Source organism: Antechinus flavipes, chromosome 1, assembly GCF_016432865.1.
Source record: "Antechinus flavipes isolate AdamAnt ecotype Samford, QLD, Australia chromosome 1, AdamAnt_v2, whole genome shotgun sequence".
In the NCBI taxonomy this organism is placed as follows: Eukaryota; Metazoa; Chordata; class Mammalia; order Dasyuromorphia; family Dasyuridae; genus Antechinus; species Antechinus flavipes.
This window is the reverse complement of record NC_067398.1, coordinates 353,435,163-353,462,072: the sequence shown is the minus strand read 5'-3', so window position 1 is coordinate 353,462,072 and position 26,910 is coordinate 353,435,163. Positions and strand designations below refer to the sequence as shown.

The 26,910-nt window shown below is 35.8% G+C and overlaps 1 protein-coding gene across 1 annotated transcript in view; it reads right to left on the bottom strand.

Moving 5' to 3' along the window:
• The window catches only part of MBD2 (methyl-CpG binding domain protein 2), an 83,358-nt gene extending 58,373 nt beyond the window's left edge, over positions 1 to 24,985 (bottom strand). Inside the window, exon 1 of the mRNA XM_051969617.1 lies at positions 24,420 to 24,985. Within this exon, the coding sequence (XP_051825577.1) occupies positions 24,420 to 24,970 (551 nt within the window). The 5' untranslated portion in view covers positions 24,971 to 24,985. The remainder of the gene's footprint in view (positions 1 to 24,419) is intronic.
• Positions 24,986 to 26,910: the final 1,925 nt, after the last annotated feature.

Below are 26,910 nucleotides of genomic sequence, written 5' to 3'. Positions count from 1 at the left end.
ATAGGGATAGATACTGACCTTGTGATTTCATTGATATAGGGATCTCCCAGATGGGGAAACCCCATATATCCTGAAACTTACAATTTTAGAGTTGCCTAGACCACTGAGAAGTTAAGAGATTTGCCCAAGATGATCACATACTCAGTATGTGTCAGAGGTGAAACATGAATCCAGATCATCTTGAGTTTGTGGTCTCTCTCTTCATCCACTGGGAAGCTTAGTGGTACATAGGATAGAGAACTGGAGTACTTAAGATTTGATTCTGAATACCATGTATCCTTTCTCAATCTTAGGTTCCTCATCTATAAAATTAAGATAATAACCTTACTCACAAGACTGCTATAAGAGTCAAATCATAATGTATGTAAAATACTTTCAAATCTTTAAGCTCTATATAAATGATAGTATGATTATTGTTGTTATTATTATTAATTATTATACCAGACAGCCAACTAATGCCAGACTTCACTAAGAAAAATATATTTGTTCTACCTGGATAAAAAGCTGAGGAAATACTCAGCCAAGCTCTCCCAACATTCTCTACCAAATACTTTGAAAATAATACCTCAACTAAAATTATGGAGGGACAGAGTCAATTAAAGGAAAGAGTGATATGTTTTTCCAGCCAAAAACAACATAGGAGATCAGAAAGACCTGCTGCACGGGGTAAAAGTTGGCCCAGAGTCAATGCAGATGACACTATATGGTAGAGACAAGAGCATTAGCAGTTTGGGGAAGTGTCAAGGGAACCTGGAAATTAATCAGATATTACAGAAAATGTATTAGCACAGGACTCAGGACAAGATTTTGTTTGGCAAATGCATTGCCTATAGGTCATAGGCTCAGGAACAGAGAGAAACATTTTTGGTCAAGAGGGAGCAAGCAAGAGACCTGAAGAGTAGCACCACTTCCAGGCCCAAAGATAAGGGACTCGGAGGAAAAATTTGTTTACTGTCCCAAAAGCCCTGAGGAATAGTAACAATTACAATCTTAAGGACCAATGGGTCCCCTTCCTAGGAAAGAACTACAAAACACGACAGGATAGCAGTGACCATATCCCTTCCCCAATCATACTACCTAGGTAATACCAAAACCTTCCAAACTTCTAGAACAAGATCTGAAAACATCTGTGTGAAGTCTGAAGCTTAAGACAGTACCCTTCCCCATCCCACCACACTGGGAATAGAATACAAATTCAACTTAAAGTTCAAAATCAAGAAATAGGGTGGGAAAACAACCAACCAACAACAACAATAACAACAATAAAAAACTGACATAAAAAGCTACTATAGTGTCAGGGATGATCAAGACACAAACTCAGAAGAAAATAACAAAGATAAAACAGCAATAAGCACAGCCTCAAGGAAAACTATGAATTGAATACACACTGAACAAGAACTCTAGAAGACCTTAAAAACCAATTTTCAAAAACAAACAAGAGTGGTAAGAAAAAAATTAGGTAAAGAAACAAGAGCAAAGAAGGAAAGTTATTGAAAAGGCAATTAGCAGGTTGGTAAAAGAGGCAAAAAAAAAAAAAAAAAATCTGAAAATAAATACCTTAAAAAACAAATTGACCAAATGGAAAAGACACAAAAAAATCACTCATATATAATTCTTTAAAAAGCAAAATTGGCTAAATGAGGGGAAAAGGTACAAAATCTTACCAAAGGAAATAATTCTTTAAAAATAAGAATGAGACAAGCAGAAATTAATGATTACATAAGACATCAAGAAACAAAATGAATTGAAAAATAGAAGAAAACATGAAATATCTCATTGGAAAGGGAACTGATCTAAAAAATAGATCAAAGAGTTAATTTAAGAATTATTGTACTACCAGAAAGGCATGATCAAAAAAAAAAAAAAAAAAAAAAAAAAGCCTACACTTTTTTTTTTTTTTGGCTGAGGCAATTGGGGTTAAGTGACTTGCCCAGGGTCATACAGCTAATAAGTATTAAGTGTCTGAGGCCGCATTTGAACTCAGGTCCTCCTGACTTTAGGGCTGGTTCTCTATCTACTGCACCATCTAGCTGCCCCTGCCTATACATATTTCAAGAAATTATCAAGGAAAATTATACCAAGATCCTTAAACCAGGAAAAAATATGAAAATGAAAGAATCTACTGATCACTACTTGAAAGAGATCCCAAATGAAAACTCCCAGGAATATTATAGTCAAATTTCAGAACTTCTAGGTAATAGAGAAAAATAAACCATTTAAATGCTGTGAAGCTACAGTTTTAGGATCACATAAGAATTTGCAGCTTTAATGTTAAAAGAATGGAAGATTTGTAATCAGATATTCTGGAAAGCAAAATAGCTAGAATTACAATCAAGAATAACCTACAAAGGAAAACTGAATATAATCCTTCAAGAAGAAAAATGATTATTTAATGAAATAGAAACCCTTCAAATATTCTTGAGCCAAATAGAAAATTTGACTTTCAAATATGAAACAAAAAATGTAAAAAGGTAAAAATGAAGAAAGAAATCATAAGGAACTCAACAAGGTTTACATTTTTATATGGAAAGATGATACATGTAAATTCTAAGAACTCTATCATTATAAAAATAGAATAATTCTACATAGAAACAGGCTGTGGAAATTTATTTATTTGTATTATGTTTGGACAATATAAAAAATATGAAAAAATCAGAAAGGGGTATGCTTTAAGAAAAGAGGGAAGGGAGAGAAAGATATTTCACATAAAAGAAGTGCACAAGGAAGAATTTTTACATGGAGAAAGAAAATGGTGGGAAGCAATTCTTGTACCTCACATCTAAATTACTTCAAAGAAGGGAAGAAAAATACATACACATATAAATACTATGTATATATAATTAATGCCATATTATATAAATATTATATTATGCTTATGTATATTGTACATACATGTACATATACTTATGTACATAGAAACACATTCAACTAGTAATAGAATTCTACCACTACCCAATGAGGAAGTAGGAGGGGAAGAAGATAAGAAAAAAAGGGGATGATAAAATGAAAGGTAAATAAAAGATGGCAGTAAAGGGTAAGTAAAAGAAGCACAGCAGACTTTGGAGGAGGGACAAGATGGGAAGAACGAGAGAAAAATATAAACAAAAGAAAACAAAATGGAGGGAAATGCACAATTAATTATCACAGCTGTCAATGTGAATGATATGAACTTACTAAAAACACAAGTAGATAGGAAAATGGATTAAAAGCTAAAAACCCAACAATATGTTGTTTTTAAGAAATATGCTTGCATCATAGACACACACACACAGTTAAAATAAAGAGCTGAAGCAGAATTTATTATGACACAATTAAAGAAAAGGCAGAGACAACAATCCTTATCTCAGAAAAACCAAAAGCAAAAACAGAGCTAATTAAAAGGACAAGCAAGGAAAGCACATTTTCCTAAAATTTTAGCAGCAGAGACAATGAAGTAACATCAACACTAAACCAACTTGAACCAACTGACACAGCATTCAAATTTTTTTTAAAGAAAAAGCTAAATGAAATATAGAAGGAAATAGATCATAAAGTTCTATTAATGAGGTATCAAAACTTTCCCTCTCAGAGTTTTATAGGAAGCAAACCATTAAATAAGAAAAAAGTTAAGGAGATAAATAAAATCTTTAAAAAATTAGATTTAGAGAAAATTAAGTGGCACCAGAAAGAGAATACCTTTTTCTCAGCTGTACATAACAGCTTCACAAAAACTGACCATTTATCAGGATATTTACAAATGCAGAATAGCAGAATTATTAAGTGTACCCTTTTCAGACCATAATGCAATAAAAATTACATTCAATAAAAAACTAATTGAAAACTAAATAATCTAATTTTAAAGATGAAATGAAGAAATTATTAGGAGCAATTTTACCTAATTATGAACCAGTGAAAATGACAATCTAAATGGAGATGAATATTTACAAAAATATAAATAAAGATTAACAGAGAGGAAATAGACTAGTAGGTGGATTTTCAAGAGAATTTTAACAAACATTTTAAAAACAATTAATCCAATATCATATGTGTAATTTGAAAAAAGATAAAGAAGGAATTGTACAAAATTCCTTTTATGATCTAAATATAGTTTTGATACCTAAACCATGGAGAGCAAAAATGGAGAAGAAAACCTAGGCTAATTCCCTTAATGAAAACTGATGCAAAAGTTTTAAATTTTAAACAAAATATAAGGAAATTACAGCAATATGTCACAAAAATCATACACTATCATCAGATGGGATTTATACCAGGAATGGTATGTTGTAGAATTATAAGCATAACTGACCAAATCAATATAAAATATCACGTGATTATATAAATAAGTGCAAGAAAAACATTTGACAAAGCACAACATTCATTCCTATTAAAAATATTAGAAAGCATAGGAATCAATGAAGCCTTTCTTTAATAGATTAGTATCTACCTAAAACCAAGAGCAAGCATTATCTGTAATAGAGATGAACTTGAAGGCTACACAATAAAATCAGGGGTGAAACAAGGATGTCCATTATCACTACTATTATCAATGCTATATTAGAAATGCTAGCTATAGAAACTGGAAAATGAATGGATGCCCATCAATTGGAGAATGGCTGGGTAAATTGTGGTATATGAATGTTATGGAATATTATTGTTCTGTAAGAAATGACCAGCAGGATGAATACAGAGAGGACTGGCGAGACTTACATGAACTGATGCTAAGTGAAATGAGCAGAACCAGGAGATCATTATACACTTCGACAACGATATTATATGAGGACATATTTTGATGGAAGTGGATTTCTTTGACAAAGAGACCTAACTAAGTTTCAATTGATAAATGACGGACATAAGCAGCTACACCCAAAGAACGAACACTGGGAAACAAATGTGAACTATCTGCATTTTAGTTTTTCTTCCCGGGTTATTTATACCTTCTGAATCCAATTCTCCCTATGCAACAAGAGAACTGTTTGGTTCTGCAAACATATATTGTATCTAGGATATACTGCAACATATCCAACATATAAAGGACTGCTTGCCATCTAGGGGAGGGGGTGGAGGGAGGAAGGGGGGAAAAAAAAATCAGAAAAGAAACGAGTGCAAGGAATAATGTTGTCATTATAAAGTAATCATTAAATTAAAAAAAGAAAAGAAAAGAAATGCTAGCTATAGCAATAAGACAAGAAAAAGAAACTGAATGAGTAAAAATAGGCAAGAAGAAAAAACTATCACTCTTGGCAAATGATATAATGGTATATTTAGAATACCCTAAGAGAATCAACTGAAAAACTAGTTAAAACAATTAACAACTTTAGTAAAGTTGTTACCCACATAAATTATCAGTATTTCTATACATTCCCAACAAAACCCAGCAGGAAGAGATAGAAAAAGAAATTCCATTTTAATGAACTGCAGAAAAAAAAAATATATACGTAGGAGTCTATCTGCCAAAACAAACTCAGAGATTATATGAACACAGTTACAAACAAACCATTTTTCACACAAATATAGATCTAAACAATTGGAAAATTATTTATTGTTCATAAGCTGAGCTAATGCAAATAAAAATAACAATTCTACTTAAGTTTATTTATTCAATACCATTCCCACCAACCAATCTCAAAGAATTGTTTAAAGCTAGAAAAAATAGTAACAAAATTTAACTGGAAGAAAAAGAGGTCAAGAATATCAAGGGATCAATGGGAAAAAAATGTCAAGGAAGGCAGCCTAGCAGTTCCAGATTTCAAACGAATTATGAAATGGTAATCATTAAAAGATTCTGATATTCCCTAAGAAAGTGTGTTATATCAGTGGAATAGATTAGGTACCCTAGGCACAACAATAAATGATTGTATTAAACTAGTATTTGATACTCAAAAGTTCCAAACTTTGGGGAAAAGAATGCACTATTTAACAAAAATTGCTAGGAAAACTGTAAAGTGGTTTGGCAGAAACTTAAGTATAAACCACTATCTCCCATGACATAACAAAAGAAGGTTGAAATGGGTACATGATTTAGATATAAAAGGTAGTATATATCATAAGTAAATTAAGGAAGCATGGAAAAATTTACCTTTCAAACCTATGTATAAGGCAAGAATTTCTGACCAAACAAGACCAAATTTATGGTTTAAAAAAATATGATCAAACATGAAAGCACTATAAGATATAAGATGGATAATATTTATTATATTAAATTAAATTTTTTTTTTGCACAAACAAAACCAAGGCTGCCAAGATTATTGACTAATAATTGACTAATTTTGAGCAAGAAAATCTTTTCTGGCAATGAAAAATGACATTTTTTGAGTTTTTAAAGGACAAAATTTAAGGCAATTCTATGCATAAAAATTGTAATGGTTAGTGGAGCAGTTACTATATCAACTAGTATTCACATGCTTTAATTTAGTTATACTAAACATTTATTCTCCTGACTCTAAAGAATATAAATTAATTATTCTTATAGACATCTTTAAATTAAACATCCCCATTTATAGCTTCAATTCAATAAACATATTAAAGAGTGTACTTGTGTGTAAGACATTGGCGTACAATGCCAAATTTGGGGAAATTACACTATCTTCTTAGTATTTTGGTTTTGGCTCTCTAAAATATTGGAAACTACTTTCTTATATACTTATATGCTTTCTTATATTCTTATATACTTCCAGAAATTATTTGGATTTTTTTTGTCCATAACAAGTACCTTTAATTCTTATATCATGACCTAGAAAAAATAACAACAAAATTCATCTGGAAGAACAAAAGGTCAAGAATTTCAAAGGAACTAATAAAAAAAAAAAAAATCAAATGAAGGTAGCCTACCTGTACCTGATCTAAAACGATATTATAAAGCAGTAGTCACCAAAACCATTTGATATTGGCTAAGAAAAAGACTAGTTCATCAGTAGGTTAGGTTCACAGGACAAAATAGTCACTAACTATAGCAATCTAGTGTTTGACAAACCCAAAAACCCCAGCTTTGGGGATAAGAATTCATTATTTGACAAAAATTGCTGAGAAAATTGGAAATTAGTATGGCAGAAACTAGGCATTGACACGCTTAACATTGTACACCAAAATAAGATTCAAAATGGGTTCATGATCTAGGCATAAAGAATGAAATTATAAATAAATTAGAAGAACATAGAATTGTGTTTACCTCTCAGACCCGTGGAGGAGGAAGGAATTTATGACCAAAGAAGAACTAGAGATCAGTATTGATCACAAAATAGAAAATTTCAATTATATTAAGTTAAAAAGCTTTTATACAAATAAAACTAATGCGAACAGTATCCAGAAGGAAAGCAACAAACTGGGAAAACCTTTTTACAGCTAAAGATTCTGATAAAGGTCTCATCTCCAAAATACATAGAGAATTAACTCTAATTTACAAGAAATCAAACTATTCTCCAATTGATAAATAGTCAAAGGATGTGAATAGACAATTTTCAGATGATGAAATTGAAACTATTTCTACTTATATGAAAGGATGTTCCAAATCACTATTGATCAGAGAAATGCAAATTAAGACAACTCTGAGATACCACTACACACCTGTTAGATTGGCTAAGAGGACAGGAAAAGATAAAGATGAATGTTGAAGGGGATGTGGGAAAACTAGGACACTGATGCATTGTTGGTGGAATTGTGAACACATCCAGCCATTCTGGAAAGCAATTTGGAACTATACTCAAAAAGTTATCAAACTGTGCATACCCTTTGATCCATCAGTGCTACTACTGGGCTTATATCCCAAAGAGATGTTAAAGGAGAGAAAGGGACCCACATGTGCAAAAATGTTTGTGGCAGTCCTTTTCGCAGTGGCTAGAAACTGGAAATTGAAGGGATGCCCACCAATTGGAGAATGGCTGAATAAATTGTGGTATATGAATATTATGGAATATTATTGTTCTATAAGAAAAGACCAGCAGGATGACTACAGAAAGGCTTGGACATACATGAAATGATGCTAAATGAAATGAGCAGAATCAGAGATCATTATACGTGGCAACAATACTACATGATCAATTCTGATGGACTTTACTCTCTTCAACAATGAGATGATCCAAATCAGTTCCAATTGATCTGTAATGAACAGAACCAGCTACACCCAGAGAAAGAACACTAGGAAATGAGTATGGACCACAACATAACTGTTCCACTCTTTGTGTTATTGTTTGCTTGCATTTTTGTTTTTTTCTTCTCAGGTTATTTTTACCTAAATCAGATCTTTCCTGTGCAACAAGATAACTGTATAAATATGTATACGTATATTATATTTAACATACACTTTAACATATTTAGAAAGTATGGGACTACCTGCCTTCTAGAGGAGGGGTTGGAGGGAAGAAGGAGAAAAGTTGAAACAGAAGTTTTTGCAAGGATCAGTGTTGAAAAATTACCTATGCATATGTTTTGTATATAAAAAACTATAATAAAAAAAAATTTAATAGTACACTGTCTTTATAAGTCAATATTTCCACTGTAAACAGCCTTAACGTTCTAGATCCTCACTAAATGCTAAAAAAGAATTAGAGTAATTATAGTCCCATCCTGTCAATCTTCTTATTGCAAATCAAGAATAGTCATCTAAAGAAGAAACATGTACATGTGCACTATAGCACATTATTTGATAGGTTTTCAATTATAAACTAAAATGGTTGTCAAAAAAGAATATGATTTCTTACTTTTTTGAGGAAATCTTACATTACCACTTCACGAGTTATAGTTGGTTTTCAAATTGAAACTTTAAGACTTTAAAGTAAAAATTATGGCATGAAAAGGTCCTATTACATATTTCTAAGGGAATAAATTATACAAAGCATAATTAAGAGATAAAAGCCAATAGCCAAACCACACTTGTTCAGCTGTAATCCTAGGTAACTTAAGTTACCTTGGCTCACTGTGCTATGGAAGCACACCATCAGCGGTTAAGATATTTTTTGACTTATGATAGTTTTTTTTAAACTATTTTATATTTTAATTATACAAATTCAATAATAAAGCATCTAACAAGAAAATTTTGAAACACTTGTGTGTTGTATAATCATTGTAGTATAGACTCCTATGACAGTTTTGAGACAAGTAACATTGATAAAAAGGATGAAACCCATAAGCTATAGAAATAGCTCCAAGAATAGCACCTATTCACAATGATCAACATCATACAAAGCACTCTAATGTTCTAACTACAAAACCAAAAAGGTCCTGGGGAGAGGGGGGAGGGGAAGACAAACAAACAAGGAAAAAGCAATCTGCATAGACAATTTTTAAAATTATTATTGTTTGATCCTATTTCATGGCAACATAGGCCCCAGATAGGAAGTTTACATTTTAACAAGGATAAAGCAATACAAGTTCATTAATCCATTTCATAGATTCTTTTAAAAATCTTTTTAAAACTACATATCAATCACTAAAGACTTGTTAGGCCTATTTAAAATGTCCTACATTTTACAATAGAAGACAATAGAAGAACAAAAGCAAAGCCCCCTGGATAAATGAATACAGGGAAAACTGAAGAGATCTAGAAGGAAGTTGGTAGTGAAGAGATCAGATCCTGGAATCATCTACTGGCTCCCAAATCATTCTTTCACCTTTTTCGACAGCCATTGCTCAATCCAATTTTCCTGTCCACCCCCAATTTTTATATTAAGAGATGTTAGGATATAGCATATTTATTCAAGATTTAAGATCTACAAAGCACCTTTATATTTCATTTGATTCTCACATATCAGTAAGATAAGTATTATTATCAGAAGCAGCATCCCACTGAGGAATGAGGAAATGAGACTAAGTTAAATGATTAAGTGACAAGTTACTAAGTGTCTGAAGTAGAATACAAATTCAGGTCTTCCTGACTCAATCTTCAGCATTCCATCAAGTTTATCAGTTATTTCAAATACCCTAAACTTTTAGTTCTTCAAACATTCTACCCTTCTAGTTCTTCAGTCTCCCAGAAATTATTCTTCCAATCTATCTCAACTTCATATAAGAATGGTCATACTCTTCATCTTGCCATTAATCACAAGTATTCTATTTCCATAATCAAAAACTATTTAATTCCTTTATCTGAGCATAATTTCCTATCACTTCATCTCACTACACTTTACTCCTAAGCTTATTCTTTGTCCTTACTATGATCTCCATTTTATCTACTCTTCAATATATTCACAAGCCATTACCCCGATACCCCTTCCTATTCTTGGTTCTTTACTTAATCAGTTCATTCTTATACTATTCCTTTGCTAAATCACCATTCATATCCCTTCCTTTAACTATGGATGAACCCCACAGCTCTGTCATGGACCCTTGTAGAGGGCTGAAACTCCAAAAAGGTATGCTTGAGTCAGACAACTGAGCACTTAAGGCTAATTACCTATTCGATGTGAGATAATGACTCTATTAGCATTATTATTTGGACAAATGTCTCTTCTCACTGTTGGTGCTTGCTGAATATTTGATATTAAGATAATCAGAGGTAAAGATTGGAGGGCAGAGGGAGGGAGGCCAGAGGCACTTGGCAGCAGGCCAAGAAGGAGAGAGGCTGGCAACTCTGGATTATAGGATCCAAGATTTTGCTTGGCTGCCTCCTTCACTTCTTCCCCTAAAGACCCAGGATTTTAATTCATCCTGATTCTGGTTGACCCCGAAGCCCTCCAGGGAGCTAGCCCCTACTTTACATATCCTTTTCTATATTCCTTCTATAACTGATGAGGTATTGAGAGGCTACATCAACTTTCAAAATTTAACTATTCTCTCTATGCACATGACTTCCAGATTGCTTTAACCTATATTAGTCTCTTTATGAGGTTCTAGTTTGGCATTACCATTGAACATTTTAAACTGAATAGAGTAAATGTGGATGTGTGTATATACAAAGAGATATGTAATACATACACATATACACACATAATATATATCTCAAACTCAACAAGTCCAAATCTGAATTTAATGGTTTTTCCTTTCAAACCTACCCCTTGTCAAAACTCCATTGTACTGTTGATGCACTATACTTATTTATTAGCTCTGTATTCCTGGGCAAATAACTGACCTTTCTTAGGTTCATCTATATAAGGAAAATAATATATACATGTAGAACAACTCTGAAAAGGTATACTTGAAAAAAGGATACTTACAATAATATGTTAACTCAGTGGAATTGATAAGATGATGGTCCTTTAATATACATATACTTAGTACTTAGCATGGTGATGTAATGGTTCTCTAGCTCACACATAATCAGTATGCTGTAATGATGTAATTGTAATAGGGTATTTAAAGACTGAGAAGGACTGGAAATGTCCATTTCTGACCATCCTCCTGGTGGCTTTCCTGCCTCCTGCACTTCTCCACTAAGATCAAGACAGGGCCAGAACAAAGACTCTAGACTCTATTCCTGAGCAGTCTTGTAGCGTCTTTCCTGCCGAAACCAAGGCCCGTCCGAAGGACCTTCAGAAAGCTAACCTGGACATTACATCTTGGCGCACAACAAAGGGCATAAGGACCTATATTCAGCAGTTTGAATGACATGATCTTAAGTTAAGTGGAGAAGTCCCTGTGACCCGGAAATAGCGTGAGTAAACTAGTCACTTTTGTTTTTCAACTAAAATGGGGCAAATATTTAAAAAAGAGCCTTCCCTACCCCAAGGGAAGCGTGTAGCAAGCATAGTTAAGTTAATAAAGGAGCAAGGTTTGTTGATAACTTGGGAGCAGACCGTTGGACTCTTAGATACATTAGAATACATGTCTCCTTGGTTCTCTAAGCAAGAAAAATTAGAGCCAAATAAGTGGAAACTAGTGGGAGAGCAACTAATTGAATATTATAATGATAATGTTCCTAATTCAATTCCTGAGGAAACATTCTATATATAAAACAAAATACAATTGGCTATAAGGAATTATATAAGTTCTAAAATAAGGAAAAAAGAGAAAGAGATGAAAAGCATGAAGAATTAGACAAGACAAGAAAGGAGTTAAGTACAGTGATGAAATTAAGGAGTATGGTGCTTCTCAGTACAAGCCCTTAGAGCATTCCCCATCTCCTGACCCTCCCCCCTCCATTTCACCTTTGTGGGTGGAGAGAGGAGGAGAGAAAGGGGCAGTGACATCATCACTATCACCCATGTAGCAGCTTTGCCCACCCCCATGACATGATTACAAAAGGCAATTTAAAGCTAAACATGAAGGACAGGATATATCTCATTTAAAAATAGAAGCATACCCTGTGATTGAAAAGTTTGAACTCTTCAGGTCAAGAAAAATATACAACTCCTTTTAATCTAGAAATTATCAATTATCTGCAAAAGGCTTACACTCTTTATTGGTCTACATCATCTTATGTTGAAATGTTATTAGAGAATTTGGCTTCTGACATTTTAACCCCTAATGATCAAAAATCTACAGCAAGGATATGTTTAGAACCTGGACAAAACTTGTTGTGGCTTTTTGAGTACAATGAACTCTGCAGAATACAAGCCCAACAAAATAGGTAACCTGGATTTAATATACCAGTCACCTTTGATCAACTAGCAGGTTTAGATCTTTATGCAGACACTTTTGCACAAATTAATTACCCTATAGCAGCATCTAAGCAAATGGCTGCTGCTGCTATCAAAGCATGAGGCATCCACCCAGGAAGACAACATAGAGGGGAAGCTTTCACGAAAATAGTGCAAAGTCCAAATGAATCCTTTGCTGATTTCGTGGGCCATCTGCAGACAGCTATCATATGAACTATTGGTGAAAATGTAGCAACAGAAATTATAAGATAACTTGCTAAAGAAAATACTAATGAGGTTTGTAGAAGAATTATACTAGGACAATACAAGGATGCTCTTTAGACGAGATCATAAGACGCTGTACCACAGTGGGCACAAATACCTTTTATACCCATGCCATGATACAGACTTTTCAATATCAGAACATGGGAAGACAGGGTGCCTTTTGGCAAGAGACTTTCAAAGAGACTCGTCAATGTTTTCAATGTGGTAAAGTAGGGCATTTGAAAGTTCAATGTTGGCAGAAAAGACGGTGGGAGAACAAGACCCAAAACCCTATGTCCAAAATGCAACAGAGGCTTCCATTGGGCAACAGAATGTAGATTGACTCAGGGAAAGGGAAGCAGGGCTCAGCTCCAGGGCCCCAGGCAAAAAACACTTGGAGCATGATAGCAGCCAATGTTACAACAAAAGAGTCTTTAGAAGTTCAGTACTCCAACTTTATCAATCAGTCAAGAAGGAATATGATGGGGGTAAAGAGATTACAATTGGGGAGAATAGAGTTGTATGCAGCTGGGACTACTGAGATATCTCCTGGATAGGTGAAATCTGTTTCTGTCTGGCCTATGGATCCTTTGCCTCCAGGTACAATAGGCTTGACCAATTTACCTCCCAAGAGTACTTACAAAACAATGTCTGTCCATACACTGATTTGGGAAACTGATGTGTAGCTAATATCCCAGTCACTAATACAGGTAGACAAATGTGTGACTCTCATCAACCAGGAAAAGTAGTAGCATCAGGTTTACTGATACATACTCTTAATAAGGCAATTTGGTGATACTTATCCAGATTTTAACTACCAGTAACAAAATCCAGGAACATTCTGGACTGCTGCTTTTACATCTAATCTTCCTATACTCACTATCTATGTAAACAGCACACCATTGAAAGGGTTGGTAGACAACCCTTTGAGATGGATATTTGAAGGTGAAACAGGAGTTATACTCCTTTTGTAGTAGAAAAAGTCCCCATCAATTTACGGGGAAGAGACATCTTACAACACTTAGAACTAAATTGAGCACTCGGCTTTTTAGGCAGGGTTACTATTGAAGGCCTGCCTGTTCCCATTCAATGGAAAACGGATACACCGGGTGGCTACAATATAGACTCTTACAAAATAAAAAAATTCAACCTTATTAGATAGAGTACAGGAGCATTTTGACCAAGGACACGTATAACCTTCTCTAAGTCCTTGGAATTCCCCTATATTTGTTGTAAAAAAAGAAATCTGGAAAATGGAGAATGTTGATAAGAAAAGTAAATGAACTGATGGAAACTATGGAAACTCTTCAGCCTGGACTTCTACCTCCTACTCAATTTCCTAGAGAATGGCCTCTTTGGGTTATGGATATTAAAGATTGTTTCTATTCTATCCCTCTAGATAAGGAGGATATGAAAAGATTTGCTTTTTCAGTACCCAGAATTAATGTATTAAGCTGAGCCTTATAAAAGATATGAATGGACAGTTTTGCCACAGGGAACGAAAAATAGCCCTACTATATGTTAAATGTATGTTGCTGCTGCTTTTACTCCAGTAAGAAAAGCATTTTCAAAAGTTATGTTGTTACATTATATGGATGATATCTTGGGGTGTGTACCTGAGGAGCAAATGTTAGAAGCATGTCCACAAAAGACCACAAAAACACTAAAGAACTACAAATTGCATATAACTCCAGAAAAATTCAAAGACATAGTCCTTTTCAATATTTAGGATATGAAATATATCCTAAGGTGTTTACAGCACAAAAACTTTCTTTAAGAACAGAGAAGCTGAACACCTTAAATGACTTTCAGAAAGTGATAGGAGATATCCAATGGCTGTGTCCAGTTAGGCTTAACTACCTATCAATTACAATCTTTATGTGACATTTTAAGGGGAGACACTACTTTAAACTCACCACACCAGATTACAAAAGAAATTCAAGAGGCTTTGAGAGAAATTGAACTGGCTTTATCCAATGTGGTTGAAAGAGTTACTCAAAAACCCTTGGAAATATCCATTTTAGCTACAAAAGAGGCACCCACAGCAGTCCATGAAGAACACAGTGTGATAGAATGGGTGAACCTCCCAGCACAACCAGAAACAAAGCCTTACTCCTTACCCAGTGCTTGTGGCTAGAATATACTAAAGGCCATTAAGCGAGCAGTACAATTATCTGGAATAAGACCTGACAAGATATATACATTTCATACAAATGCACAAATTAATGTATGCTGTGAGACCATCCCAGAGTGGCAAATTTTATTGGCCACAACTCCAAATTTTACATACGGGTCTCCATTAAAAATAATCTGACTATTACATAATTGGCAATGGATTTTTGAAAAAAAGGTTTCTAAGGTTTCTCTTAAAGGACCAACCATCTTTACAGATGCATCCAAACATAACATTTGTGCTGTATACTCTCATAACTTAATTATAAAGAGAGTAGTCAGAACTCCTTTTCAGTCCACTCAGCAGAATGAATTGTACACAATCATGGTAGCTCTTACTTATTATCCAGGAGATATAAATATAATATCTGATTCGGCTTATTCAGTAGGTGTGGTACAAAGAATTGTCACAGCCCAAAAAAATCTGTAGCTTCTAATATATATCAGCTCTTTAAGGAATTTCAAAAGCAAGTTAGAACATGTCCAAGCAAGATTTATATCTTGCAATGTCCACTCTCATAGTGGACTTCCAGGTCCTATTTTTTATGAAAAATCAAAGGCAGATTGCCTTCTAACCATGTTAACCACCAATACTCTTTTATTTGAGGCAGTCCAAGAATCTCATTCTAAATATCATCAGGCTGCTCGAGCTTTATGTTTGTAATTTGGGAATAACAAAAGAGGAACTAAGGGCACAGTAAAAGCCTGTACAGCTTGCCTTCCTTTCCACGCTCCTACACTTCCTCCAGGGAAGAACTCTCATGGTTTGAGACCCAATGAAATTTGGCAAATGGAAGTGACCCATTATAAATCTTTCCCTATCTTTTATCCATGTTGTAGTAGACACCTTTTCAGGATTTACTTTTGCAATTCCAGCAGCAAAAGAGACAGCCCGAGTGGTCACTGAATTCTTTATACAAGTTTTTGCAATTATGGGTGTGCCACAAGCAATAAAAACAGATAATAGACCTGCATATACTTCTAAACATTTTGAACACTTTTGTGCACAGTATCAGATTTTACACATCAATGGCATACCTTTTAATCCTCAAGGACAAGCAATAGTAGAGAGGAGAAACAGAGATATCAAGATGCTCCTCCAAAAACAAAAGGGGGAGCCACATGTAACCCTAGAAAACTTTTTATATTTAGCTCTTTGGACTATTAATTTTTTTTTTTTTTTTTGATAAAGATGCACTGGTTCTAGCAGACAGGTTTTATAAACCATTAGAAGGGCAGTGTCCAGTGCAAGCAACTCCATTACCTTTAGATAATCACTAGGTGATGTGGAGAGGTCCAGAAAGTGGTGAATGGAAGGGACCAGATAAGTTAACTGTTTGGGGGAGAGGGTTTGCTTGTATCTCTACAGATGGTGAAGGAATCAGATGGGTGTCAATGAGCTATATTCGTCTTGTCCATTGAAGAGAGACAGAAAAGACCCTTCAAACAAAGAAGAAGACCCAAGAAACATCAGGTGGTTCCATCGCTGACTGTGTCCACCACTGAAAGAGCATGGCAGTTATGGCATTTGACTCATGAACATCAAAAATTGTCAATGAGACTGCTGTAGAACTTCAAAATTTGCAAGGATCATTGGATTCCCTGACACATGAAATAATGGACAATAGACTGGTTTTGAACTATCTCTTGGCTGCTGAAAGAGGTATATGTGTGATTGCTATTTATATACCCTCCTTCTAGGACTTATGGATATGTATATTTCCTCATGTTGATCCATGTTGTTACATCACTACTAATCTGTGTTATATTACTATGTGCTTGCGTAATACCTCCCATGATGGTGGATTTATGTATATCTATTTCAAAGTAAGACCCTTCAGCCCAGAGGAAACCTAACAATATCTGGTTTGATTCCCCATTTCCCTTAGGTGCCTACCTCCCTTCCTGAGAATTCAGGGAGGTTGTAATCACCTCCCTTTAGTGTAATCACCTCCCTTCCTGAGAAGTCAGGGAAGGGATGACCACCTGTGTTCTAAAACAAAAGAAAGCAGATGTAGTAGAGGGCTGGAACTCTGAAAAGCCATACTTGAAACAAGGATACTTACAACAAGGTATTAACTCAGCGGAATTGATGAGATGATGGTTCTTTAGTATACATATACTTAGTACTTAACATGGTGATGTGATGGTTCTCTAGTTCACACATAATCAATATAATGTAATGATGTAATTGTAATAGGGTATTTAAGGGCTGAGAAAGACAGGAAATGAGACATTCCATTTCTGACCATCCTCCTGATGGCTCTCCTGCCTCTTACACTCCTGTACCCCTCCATTAAGATCAAGACTGGGCCAGAAAAAAAGACTCTAGATTCTATTCCTTACCATTCTCATGGTATTTATCCTGATGAGACCAAGGCCCGTCCAAAGCACCTCCAGAAAGCTAGCCCAGCCATTACATGTACATTTCATCAAGTTGTGAAGATTCTCTTGGTCATCCAGATTTATAAGTATCATTCTTCTCCCCCCTCCCTTCTTATCCCACATATCTAACCAATATCTTATCATTTTTACCTCAACATCTCTCATATTTATTGTCTAGTTCCAGCTCCCATCACCTTTTCCCTAGGTTACTATAATAGCTTCCTAATTGGTTTCCCAGTCTCAAGTCTCTTTCAATTCCAGCTGCCAATGTAAATTTTCTAAAGCATGGGTTTGACTATGTCATTCCCCTACAAAATGAACTCTAGTGGTTCCTAATGCCTCTAATATCAGTTCTTTTCTTTAAAATTGTAAAAATTTCACAACTTACTTTGCAGACAATATACATTACTCCTCTCTCCATATTCTCTAGTCCTGTCAAACTAGCTTCTTGTTGTTCTTCACATACAATGGTTCACCTCATATCTCTGTGCATTTGCATTGGCTGTTCTGTAAGCCTGGAATACCTCCTTAATTCTACTTCTTGGAATACTATAGTTTTCTTCAAAGTTTAAGTAAACTTTCCTGATGCTACCAGTTGTTAGTGTGCTACCAGTTGTTAGAGCCTTCTCCATACATATGCTTTGTATTTATTTACATATCTACATGTTTACTCCCCCATTAGAATGTAATATCCTTAAGGATAGATAGTCTAGATTGGAGATGTCAAATTCCCTACTTGCTTCCTGAATCAGATTAAAATATAACTTGGGAATATTAACAAAATAAAAATACAATAGAACATATATGTCAATGTGTGGTTTTCTAAGTTAACATGCAATCATAGGGATCCTTACTTAGAGTTCACTGGGGCCTTTTTCTGTTTGAATTTGACAACACTAGCCTATATGCATCTTAGAAGTGAGATTATCTGATGAAAGAGGAGTTAAGATGGAGTAGGAGAAAAAAGAGAAAAGAACATATGAAATAGCTCCTATGGACAGTGTGTGAATAAACAATGTTCAAATAAATTGTTCTGCAACAATTTAGGTTCACTTGATGAAAGACAGCATAAATTTATGTTCTAAATCAAGTGTGATTTTATGATTGTTTTCCTAGTAGTATTTGTTTCTTAGAGTAGAAATTGTCTTTTTTGTTTCCAGAATCACAACTAAGGATGTTTTTTGGAAGCAAGACAGATAACATGCATGTCTTTCATGTACCTGAAACACTGCATATAATTCTCAAGTTACAAAAATGAAATTGGAGATGGTCCAGAGGAGAACCATACATGAAGATTTGAATGAAATAATGAAGTGAAACAAGCAAAGCCAAGAGAAGAGAAAGAGTTTGTAACTTTAAATGTAACAAAAATAATCTGATTTAATTTTTAAAATTACTGCTCTGTATTCAATCTGGTGATAATTCTCTATGAACTTAACTGCTTTGGTCTTCGAACAGTTCACCATCAGAACCATACTCAAAGCTTTTTAATAGCTCAGTAGAGCCTCTTAAGATTTGTATTCCATTAGCACAATCTCTAATTTAGTGGAGCTATTTTAGTGGATACAGGTCATACCTAAACTTAAAACAAACTGACATTACATCATCTTTTGATTTTAAATTTTATTTAACATCATCTCTAAAGCTATTGCCCTCTTTTCTATGCTAGGATATTACCAAATTTATAGTTAATGCTCCTTGACTCAATTCCTGTATCACTTCTTCAATACCTACTGAAATTATTCTTTCCCAAGGTTACTTTGGAGTTCATCTTCAATCTCATTGACTATTCTTGCAACATTCTGACACTGCTGATTCACCTTCTCTATCATTACTCCTCTCATTCAGTTTCTATGTCATTCTCTACAAGTTCTCCTACTTCTAAGATAGTCCCTTTCCTTTGTAAACTCATCATACTCCTCCTAAATTCTTAAATATAGATGTTCTCTAAATTTTTGTCTTTAATCTTCTCTCTTGTCCCCTTTTTCCTTAGCTGACTTGACTATTCCTTGAATCTTCAATTATGACATCTATGTAAATGATTTGTCACCTCTATCCCTTGAGCTTCTGTATTTCCAAATGCCTGACATTTCCAATTTGATGTTATACAAGCACCTCAAATTCAGTAGTGGCCTCCCAACAATTTGGCCTTCCCTCTAACTCTTTTATGCCTGTAATGGCACCAGAATCCTCCAAGATACTCAGGCTTGAAACTTCCAATTTAATTTTAATTCAATTAGTTGCCTCTACAATCTTTGTGTACCCAGTGCTCAGCAGTGCCAGGTTTAGAGTAAATGCTTAACAGATACTCACTGACACACACTTGTTCTCTATTTTCAACTCCCACTGCTACTGCCCTAATTCAGGCATTTGTCATCTTTTTTCTGGACTACGACAATAGTCTTCTCACTGCTTTTCCTCTCACCAATACAACCTTCATACTGCAGAGTAATTTCCTTCATGCTCTCATCAAACAATTTGATCGAATCAGTCAATCAAATAATCAATTTCTAATTATAATAATTCACATGTATGTAACAATTTAAGCTTTGTAAGGTGTTTTCTTTCTAGTATTATTTTAGACATGAAAAAACTTAGATTCTAAGCAGTCAAGTAATGACAAAGCTAATAATTATCTTGACTAATATTTGAATCTAGGCCTACCGATCCAAAAAAAAAAAAAAAATACACATTTCTTTTCTTAAAACTCATCAGCAATTCACATTTGTCTACCAAAGTATAATAAACTGTTCAGTCCAATAATGATGACTGGATGGAGCAGTCTTTTTTCACAGCACTCCCTTTCTTATTCTTTATATTTTAGCCAAACCAGATGACTCATTATCACCATTCTCGTCCTGGCGTCTCCTATATCAGAACCTTTCCTCACATTCTCCTCCCACCCCCTATGCCTAGAATCTACTCTTTCTTTTCCCTACAGTTCTACTCATTTAAAATCTTTCCTTCCTTCAAGGTTTAAATCAGGCAAAAGTTCCTCCATGAAATACTCCTCAATGCCTCTTCCCCCATATAAAAGAAGTCAAACTTCCTCAAGTTTATTATTTTATATTGTCTGGCTCTTTGTATTTTATTATATTCATTCAGTCTTATGTTGTAACAATTCATATATGACTATAAAATCAATGGCAGAGCCTTATGTCTTACTTCATTTTCTGCCTTATGACATGAAAGACAAAATATTGAATTGAAAATTATACACACTATATTGTCAATGGCAGTCTCATTGATTCAATATTTTCAGAGGATAGTATCTAATTATTCCAAGGTCCTTTTCAGAGGATTATAATTGACAGATCTAAACCAGCAACTTCAGTCTTCCTGTTATTGGGAGAAACCTCTGTACGTTTTTTTTTGTTTTTTAAAGTAGACAGATGACATTAAAAGATGTCTTAGATATATCTTGCAATGATATGCAGAATTTAAAGACCACAGTAAGGAAGATCAGGAAGAAAGCTATTACATCAATTGAGGCATGAAGTGATAAAGTCTTAGGCTAGATAGTGCACTCAACACAGTACCTAGCATATAGTAGGCTTGTTAATAACAATAATAAATGCTTGTTGGCTATCAGTAGGAATGGAAAGCAATAAAAATGTATAGTCACTGTCCTCAAATGACATCCCTTTAAAAAAATAGAACTTGAATGATATCATAGTGGTTAATGTGCTATCAATAATCTTCTATTCCTTAACTGGCAACCAAAGGCATGGTTCCTACTGAAACCTAGCAGTATCAGGAAACAGTTCAAATTGTTCCACAATTGAAAGCTGTCATAAATAGACTATTTTTAGTTCAATTAATAAGTGTCAGTCACACCCTTTTAACAGACACTGATCTGTTAACAACAACAACAAAATCAACCTCCCTTAGGGCTGGCTACATCAGAGTTTAACATCTGCAGGAACAATAGATGCAGGTGTTTAGATTACCACTCAGAATTAACTCTTCATAAGACACATACCCTATTCCTTTCCATGGATTAAATTACCTAGTTTTCTATCCGATTTCATGAGTAATGGGGGAGTGGAAAAAGGGTAAAGAGCTAAGACAGAAAATAAGTGTGGAGGAAGGAAGAACCAATATTGATTTGGAGATGTAATGGGCATCTGTATTAACAAATCAGACTAAAGTTAACTCTTATAAAGGCTTTACTTCTTCACAGCTAAGTTAATAATCATTCAAAATAAAAAGTTACTATAAAATGTAACTAGTATACAAAATCTATAATATCATAAATTTGCTGTTCACACAATACATTATATATATGTGTGTATGCACATATACACACACATATGTGTGTGTGGGCATGGGTGTGTATGAATGTATGTAATTTTGCCTCAAAATTTAATAAAATCAAATCATGTGTTTGCACCATATTTAATACGTTATAGGTAGCCAGTAATACTTTGTTGCTTCCTGAACTAAATACTTTGTAGTAGAAATCAAGGAGCAGGAACACAAAGATCAGTAAGTATCATAAGAAATAATTTTATTTTAAAAGCAATGTTTTTAATGAGTAAACAGAAACTAGAATACCTTTACCTTTAGCCTTCACATAATTTTGAAAAGCAATCAAATTTATTATTTTATGTTTCCCATCATTTTTTATTTCAATTTTGGACAAAATAGTGCAAGATGACTAAAAATTTTGTCAGATTTTTGAAAGATATCTATAATTGGTCATTTAAATAACTCTAACTTACTTTATATTGAAAAATAAAGATTTCATAATCAAAAGGAGGTGGAATGAATATCCCATTCTAAAAGCAAATAAAATCTATCTCTGAAGAACTGTAAACCATAAAGTCTGAAGCCAAAGATTTTCTAATGAGGACACTTGCTAATTGCATAGTTTTCTAAGACAGTTGAATCCTGGGCATTGATATTCTTGACAAATTTAATAGTTTTCTCAACATCTACAAAATACAATTCACAATTTGCTTTGTGTACTATCTAGAGAAAAAGATGCTCAGAACAATCTGAAGTAGAAGGCTAGCATTTGGATCCTTATGAACAAAGAATAACAATTAAAATTGGCCTTGAATAGAATTTCACTAGATTGAATTTAAGAGATAAGAAGCACTTAATAACGTTAAAGAAATTCAAGTAAACTTTTACTGAAAGTGTACACTCTTCCAAAAGATATATTAAATTGGTTATTGGGAAAATAAAATGCCCTGTTAAAAACTGCATCACATGCTTGTTTTAAACAGTTTTTCATTGTATATTTTTGTTGTTTCAAGACCAATGAACTTAGGCCAGATGACAGAATCTTATCTATCACTATATTTCTTCCTAATCAAATCCATAAAATAAGGTAACCTGCTAAAATTCTGACTTTTTCTGTGTTTCCATATGCAAATGACCCATTTGATTGGATTATATGTAAAGAGAAATGAATCAACAATTACAAACTATGATGAAATAGTACTTTATATTTAAAAATGTTGAACCACCAGTCAGCAAATTTAAATTAGCAATCATATCCTTATACAGATTTTTAAAAATTCTTTACTCCTGTCTCAGTGTTATGAAAAATTGACACAAAAGAAATTCATCTTCAAAAAATATCAATTAAGTGGATGTCAAAGATAGAAGAAAAAATCATAAAATTCCACTTCATGAAATGAGCAAGCTTCAAGATTTTAATTTTTCATATAGTCATTCTGAGAGAAAAAAATTATAGCCTATTAAAATAGAACACTAAAAAGTCATTAAATATAATACATTTTTGTTGTTCCATTTATTGAAGACACTGTGGAAAGACAATAGAATTATTTATTGTGAAGTAGATCCACTGACATCATAAAACATAATTGCTTTGTTGCCTAGACTTATGTCATCAAACTTAACATGCATGTAGCCATCACATAACTAATAGAGTATTAAGAAAGTTATTTTTTTTTTAAGTGCAATTCTTTTAAACTTGGAATTCTTTAACTTGGAAAAAAAAAGAAATAAGAAGAAGAGACTTTAATAATTATGGTTAAGTGGTGTGAAGAGAAATTAAGAAAAGGACTCAGATTGGCTAGTCTCAATTTTTATCAGAGGACAGAAGGGAGGAAAACTTCTTAATCATGAATTCCTGAAAAAAAATCATGAATTCCTGAAAAAAAATGCCAAGAAAAACTGAGTAATCTTTTCTGGATACATGGATAATTAATTACCCATGTGTTCACAAATGTTTAAAATAATTAATTCACTGTTAGTGATCTAAATGAACTTTTTTTTTCCTTTTTAATGAGAACAATGAAGAAATCACCTTCAAACTACTAGCTAGAAAGCTGTTTTTAGAGACAACTAACAGCGCAAAGGATTCTAGAAAGGTTTTCTACTCCTTACCCATGCTGTGAAGATTATGTTGCTCCTCTGAACCACTAGAACTTTGTTACTAGTTACTTAAATTTCAAAGAAGAAAATGGTCCTATTCTACATTAAAGAATGAGAAAGAAACACTAAGCATTCTACACTAGTTACTGTGAAATTTCCCTGAATGTAACAAGTACTAAACACTTGTTACTATATATGTATACATATATACATACATATGTGTGTCTTTACACACACCTAGTATTTCCACATGGGTATGATTACTCCTGTGATTAATCTGTGGCTGACTGGGACAGTAGCCAATAGTGACTTGGTTTTACAATTCTAGTGAATAGCACCTTTTAACCCTTCAGTAGCCTAACTGGATGACCACAGTATTTAACTCCTTTCTCTTCAAACCAATGCTCTGGTGTTTGTAACTCCACAAGCCTCCACACCCACACCTACTCCAAGCATTCAAAACTCTTCAACTTTTTATCTTTGCTCTTCCCTAAGCTCCCGATTTTAAGTAAACGTCCCAGTAGAAAACTCTAGGAGCCAAACCTCGCTTCCCATGCCCAAATCCAGAGCTGTCACATCCTCCCCACTACCTTTGGCCCCTAGCCCTGACCCTTGACCTAAGGCCCCTGTCCCTGGTGCTCGCCCGTGCCCCTGTCCTTGGTCCTCTGGCTCCGTCCCACCACCTTCCATCATCCCAAACACTCTCCCCCAATACAACACCCCCCCGCCCCTCGCAGCGGTCCCCCGCCCCCGGGGCGGTACCTGAAGTAGTAGACATCGCTCTTGCCGGCACTGAGCCCAGATTTTCGGATCACTTCCTCCTTCTTCCATCCGGGGGGGAGGGCCGGGCAGTCCATCCTCTTCCCGCTCTCCGGGGCCCGGGGTCCCCTGGGCCCCGGCCCCGCGCTCCCAGACGGGGAAGGGACCGGCTCCCGCCGGGGGGCGCCGCCGCCACTGCTGCTGCCGCCGCAGCCGCCGCTGCCGCCGCCGCCGCCGCTCGGGGGACGGCCGCGGCCCCGGCCCCGTCCCCGACCCCGTCCCCGGCCACGGCCCCGACCCCGGCCACCGCCACAGACGCCGCCGACGCCGCCGGCGCCCCGGCCCGCCTGCTTCCACCGCCCCCGGCCGCGGCCGGCGCCGCCGCCGCCCCGAGCGACTTCCCTCCGCACGCCGCTCACCGGGGACGGGGCGAGCGCGCTGCCCTGACCCCCCTGCTCTATGGCGGAGCCGCCGCCAGCGCCGCTGCCGCCCGCTGCGCTCTCCCCCTCCTCCTGCTCCGGGCAGCAGCGGCCTCCCCCCGGGTGCGCGCGCATCCAGCCCCCTCCCCAGCCGGCGCTGCGCTTCTTCCGTAACCGAGCCCTTGGAATCCCGGAGACCCGCCCCGCCCGCGGCGCGGCGCGCGGGGGACGCGCGCGAGCATCATAGAGCGGGCGCGCACCAGAGAGGCCCTCCCGCCTGGGGCGTGGCCTCAGCCAACGCCTCTCAGGTCCTCCAAGCACCCTGTACTGCCATATTGTCCCCGCCCCCTCGAAGCTCCTCCCATACGCTCCCTCCCTCTCGCCCCCACACTACCCACCACTGGGCGCGCTCCCGACTCCGAGGTGGAGGAGGGGCGGGAACCGTTTATGGGGCAAGTTCAGAGGCCCTGGAGCAGCAGTCGACGTTTTTAGGATTTTATCAGTGTCTCTTCATCTGCTTCTTCAGTTTACTCCCAATGAATAAGAGAATGACAAGAGTTTACAACTTTTAAAAAATCAAGTTGGCAAGTTCAGGATGATTATCCCTTCTCCTGAAAGCTTTCTTTTCACATTTAGGATCTCAAAGCACTTTAATAGAGCTTAGAAGAAGCACTGAAGAGGAATGGCCGAGTCATAGATTTAGAAGGTCAAAACTAAAGGGATCTTAGTGGTCATCTAAATCAACTCTCTCATTTTACAGATAGGAAAACTGAGTCCATAGGAAAAGGAAGTAACTTTTCATATGGAACTGGTTTTAAATAGTAGGGTAAGGATTTGAACCTAAATCCTGAATCCAGTGCTTCCTCCCCACCCCCCACAGTCTACTGGTTCTAGAGTTGTGCTGAGAAAAGGTCTACTAATAGCATATTTGTATTTAATGAATATATTTTAATTTAATGAGTAATTTAATGAATGAATGAAAATATCTGTGTTTACTCTGAACCAATTTAATTCTAAGGATTAGCGTTCAAAAATAAAAAACAAGATAGTCTTTGCCCTCAAATCACTTACATTTTAATAAGGAAGAATTACAAATATAGGAGATTGTGGAGTTTTGATAATTGCTGACTTTCTTTTCCGGGAATAGTAGTGTGAGTTCAATTGTTGTTCTCAAAGCTAGAAAGTTGGGGGAGGGGAAAGGAAGAGTACACATGTGACATCATGGAAAGAAGATGGCCAGAAATCATCTCACTATGGCCCTGAGTTTTGTTGAACTCATTAGGAGCTAAGGGTCCTGCAAAGTACTGCCCCATGCCTTTTTTTGTGGGGAGGGGGTACTTTTCAACAAGCAGGTTAGACAGGAAAATAATTAGTATTTACATACCACCTACTATGGTATCAGGTGTGGATAGAGGGCTCACAGAGGACTAGCAACTCTGCTGTGAGGAATTGCTGAAGCCTTTTCTGGGTGGCTAATCCACTTTTGGTGTCCACCTAAACCATACTCTAACCTGTGCCTCCAAGGAGTTGTAGCATGTATGGTGGCCACACCCAGTAAAACTGTCTGGGCAGACTGGCTTAACCAGGTTAGGGTAATCAACAGGCTTCAAACTTGTCTATGAATTAGGGGGATGTCTACCCCAAACATGTAAAGATCTCCCCAGGGTAGAATGAGAGGTAGAATGAGGTTATGAGAACAATTTGTTCCAACAACAATGAAGAGAGCTTAAACAAGCTCTGTAGAACTCTTAGAGCTTGGTTAAGACATTCCAGCCTGAGCCATAGCCAGTCATTCTAACTTTTGTCTTCCCCCTGGACTTCTCTGGAATAAAGCTGACAATATTGTGCAACTCTGCCTCCCTTAAATCTAATTCATCCATGCAAAGACATTATCCAGTGATGTCATTGATACTTTTCAGAAATTCAAATTTTCTTATTCCCATTTTACAGATGAGAAAACTGAGATAGGAGATTAAATGATTTGCCCAGTCTTATATGATCAGTAAATTAAAGAGCTGAATGGAATTTTAATATTTTCCTTGAAATGGGACTATCCCATGGAACTGCTTCCTGAT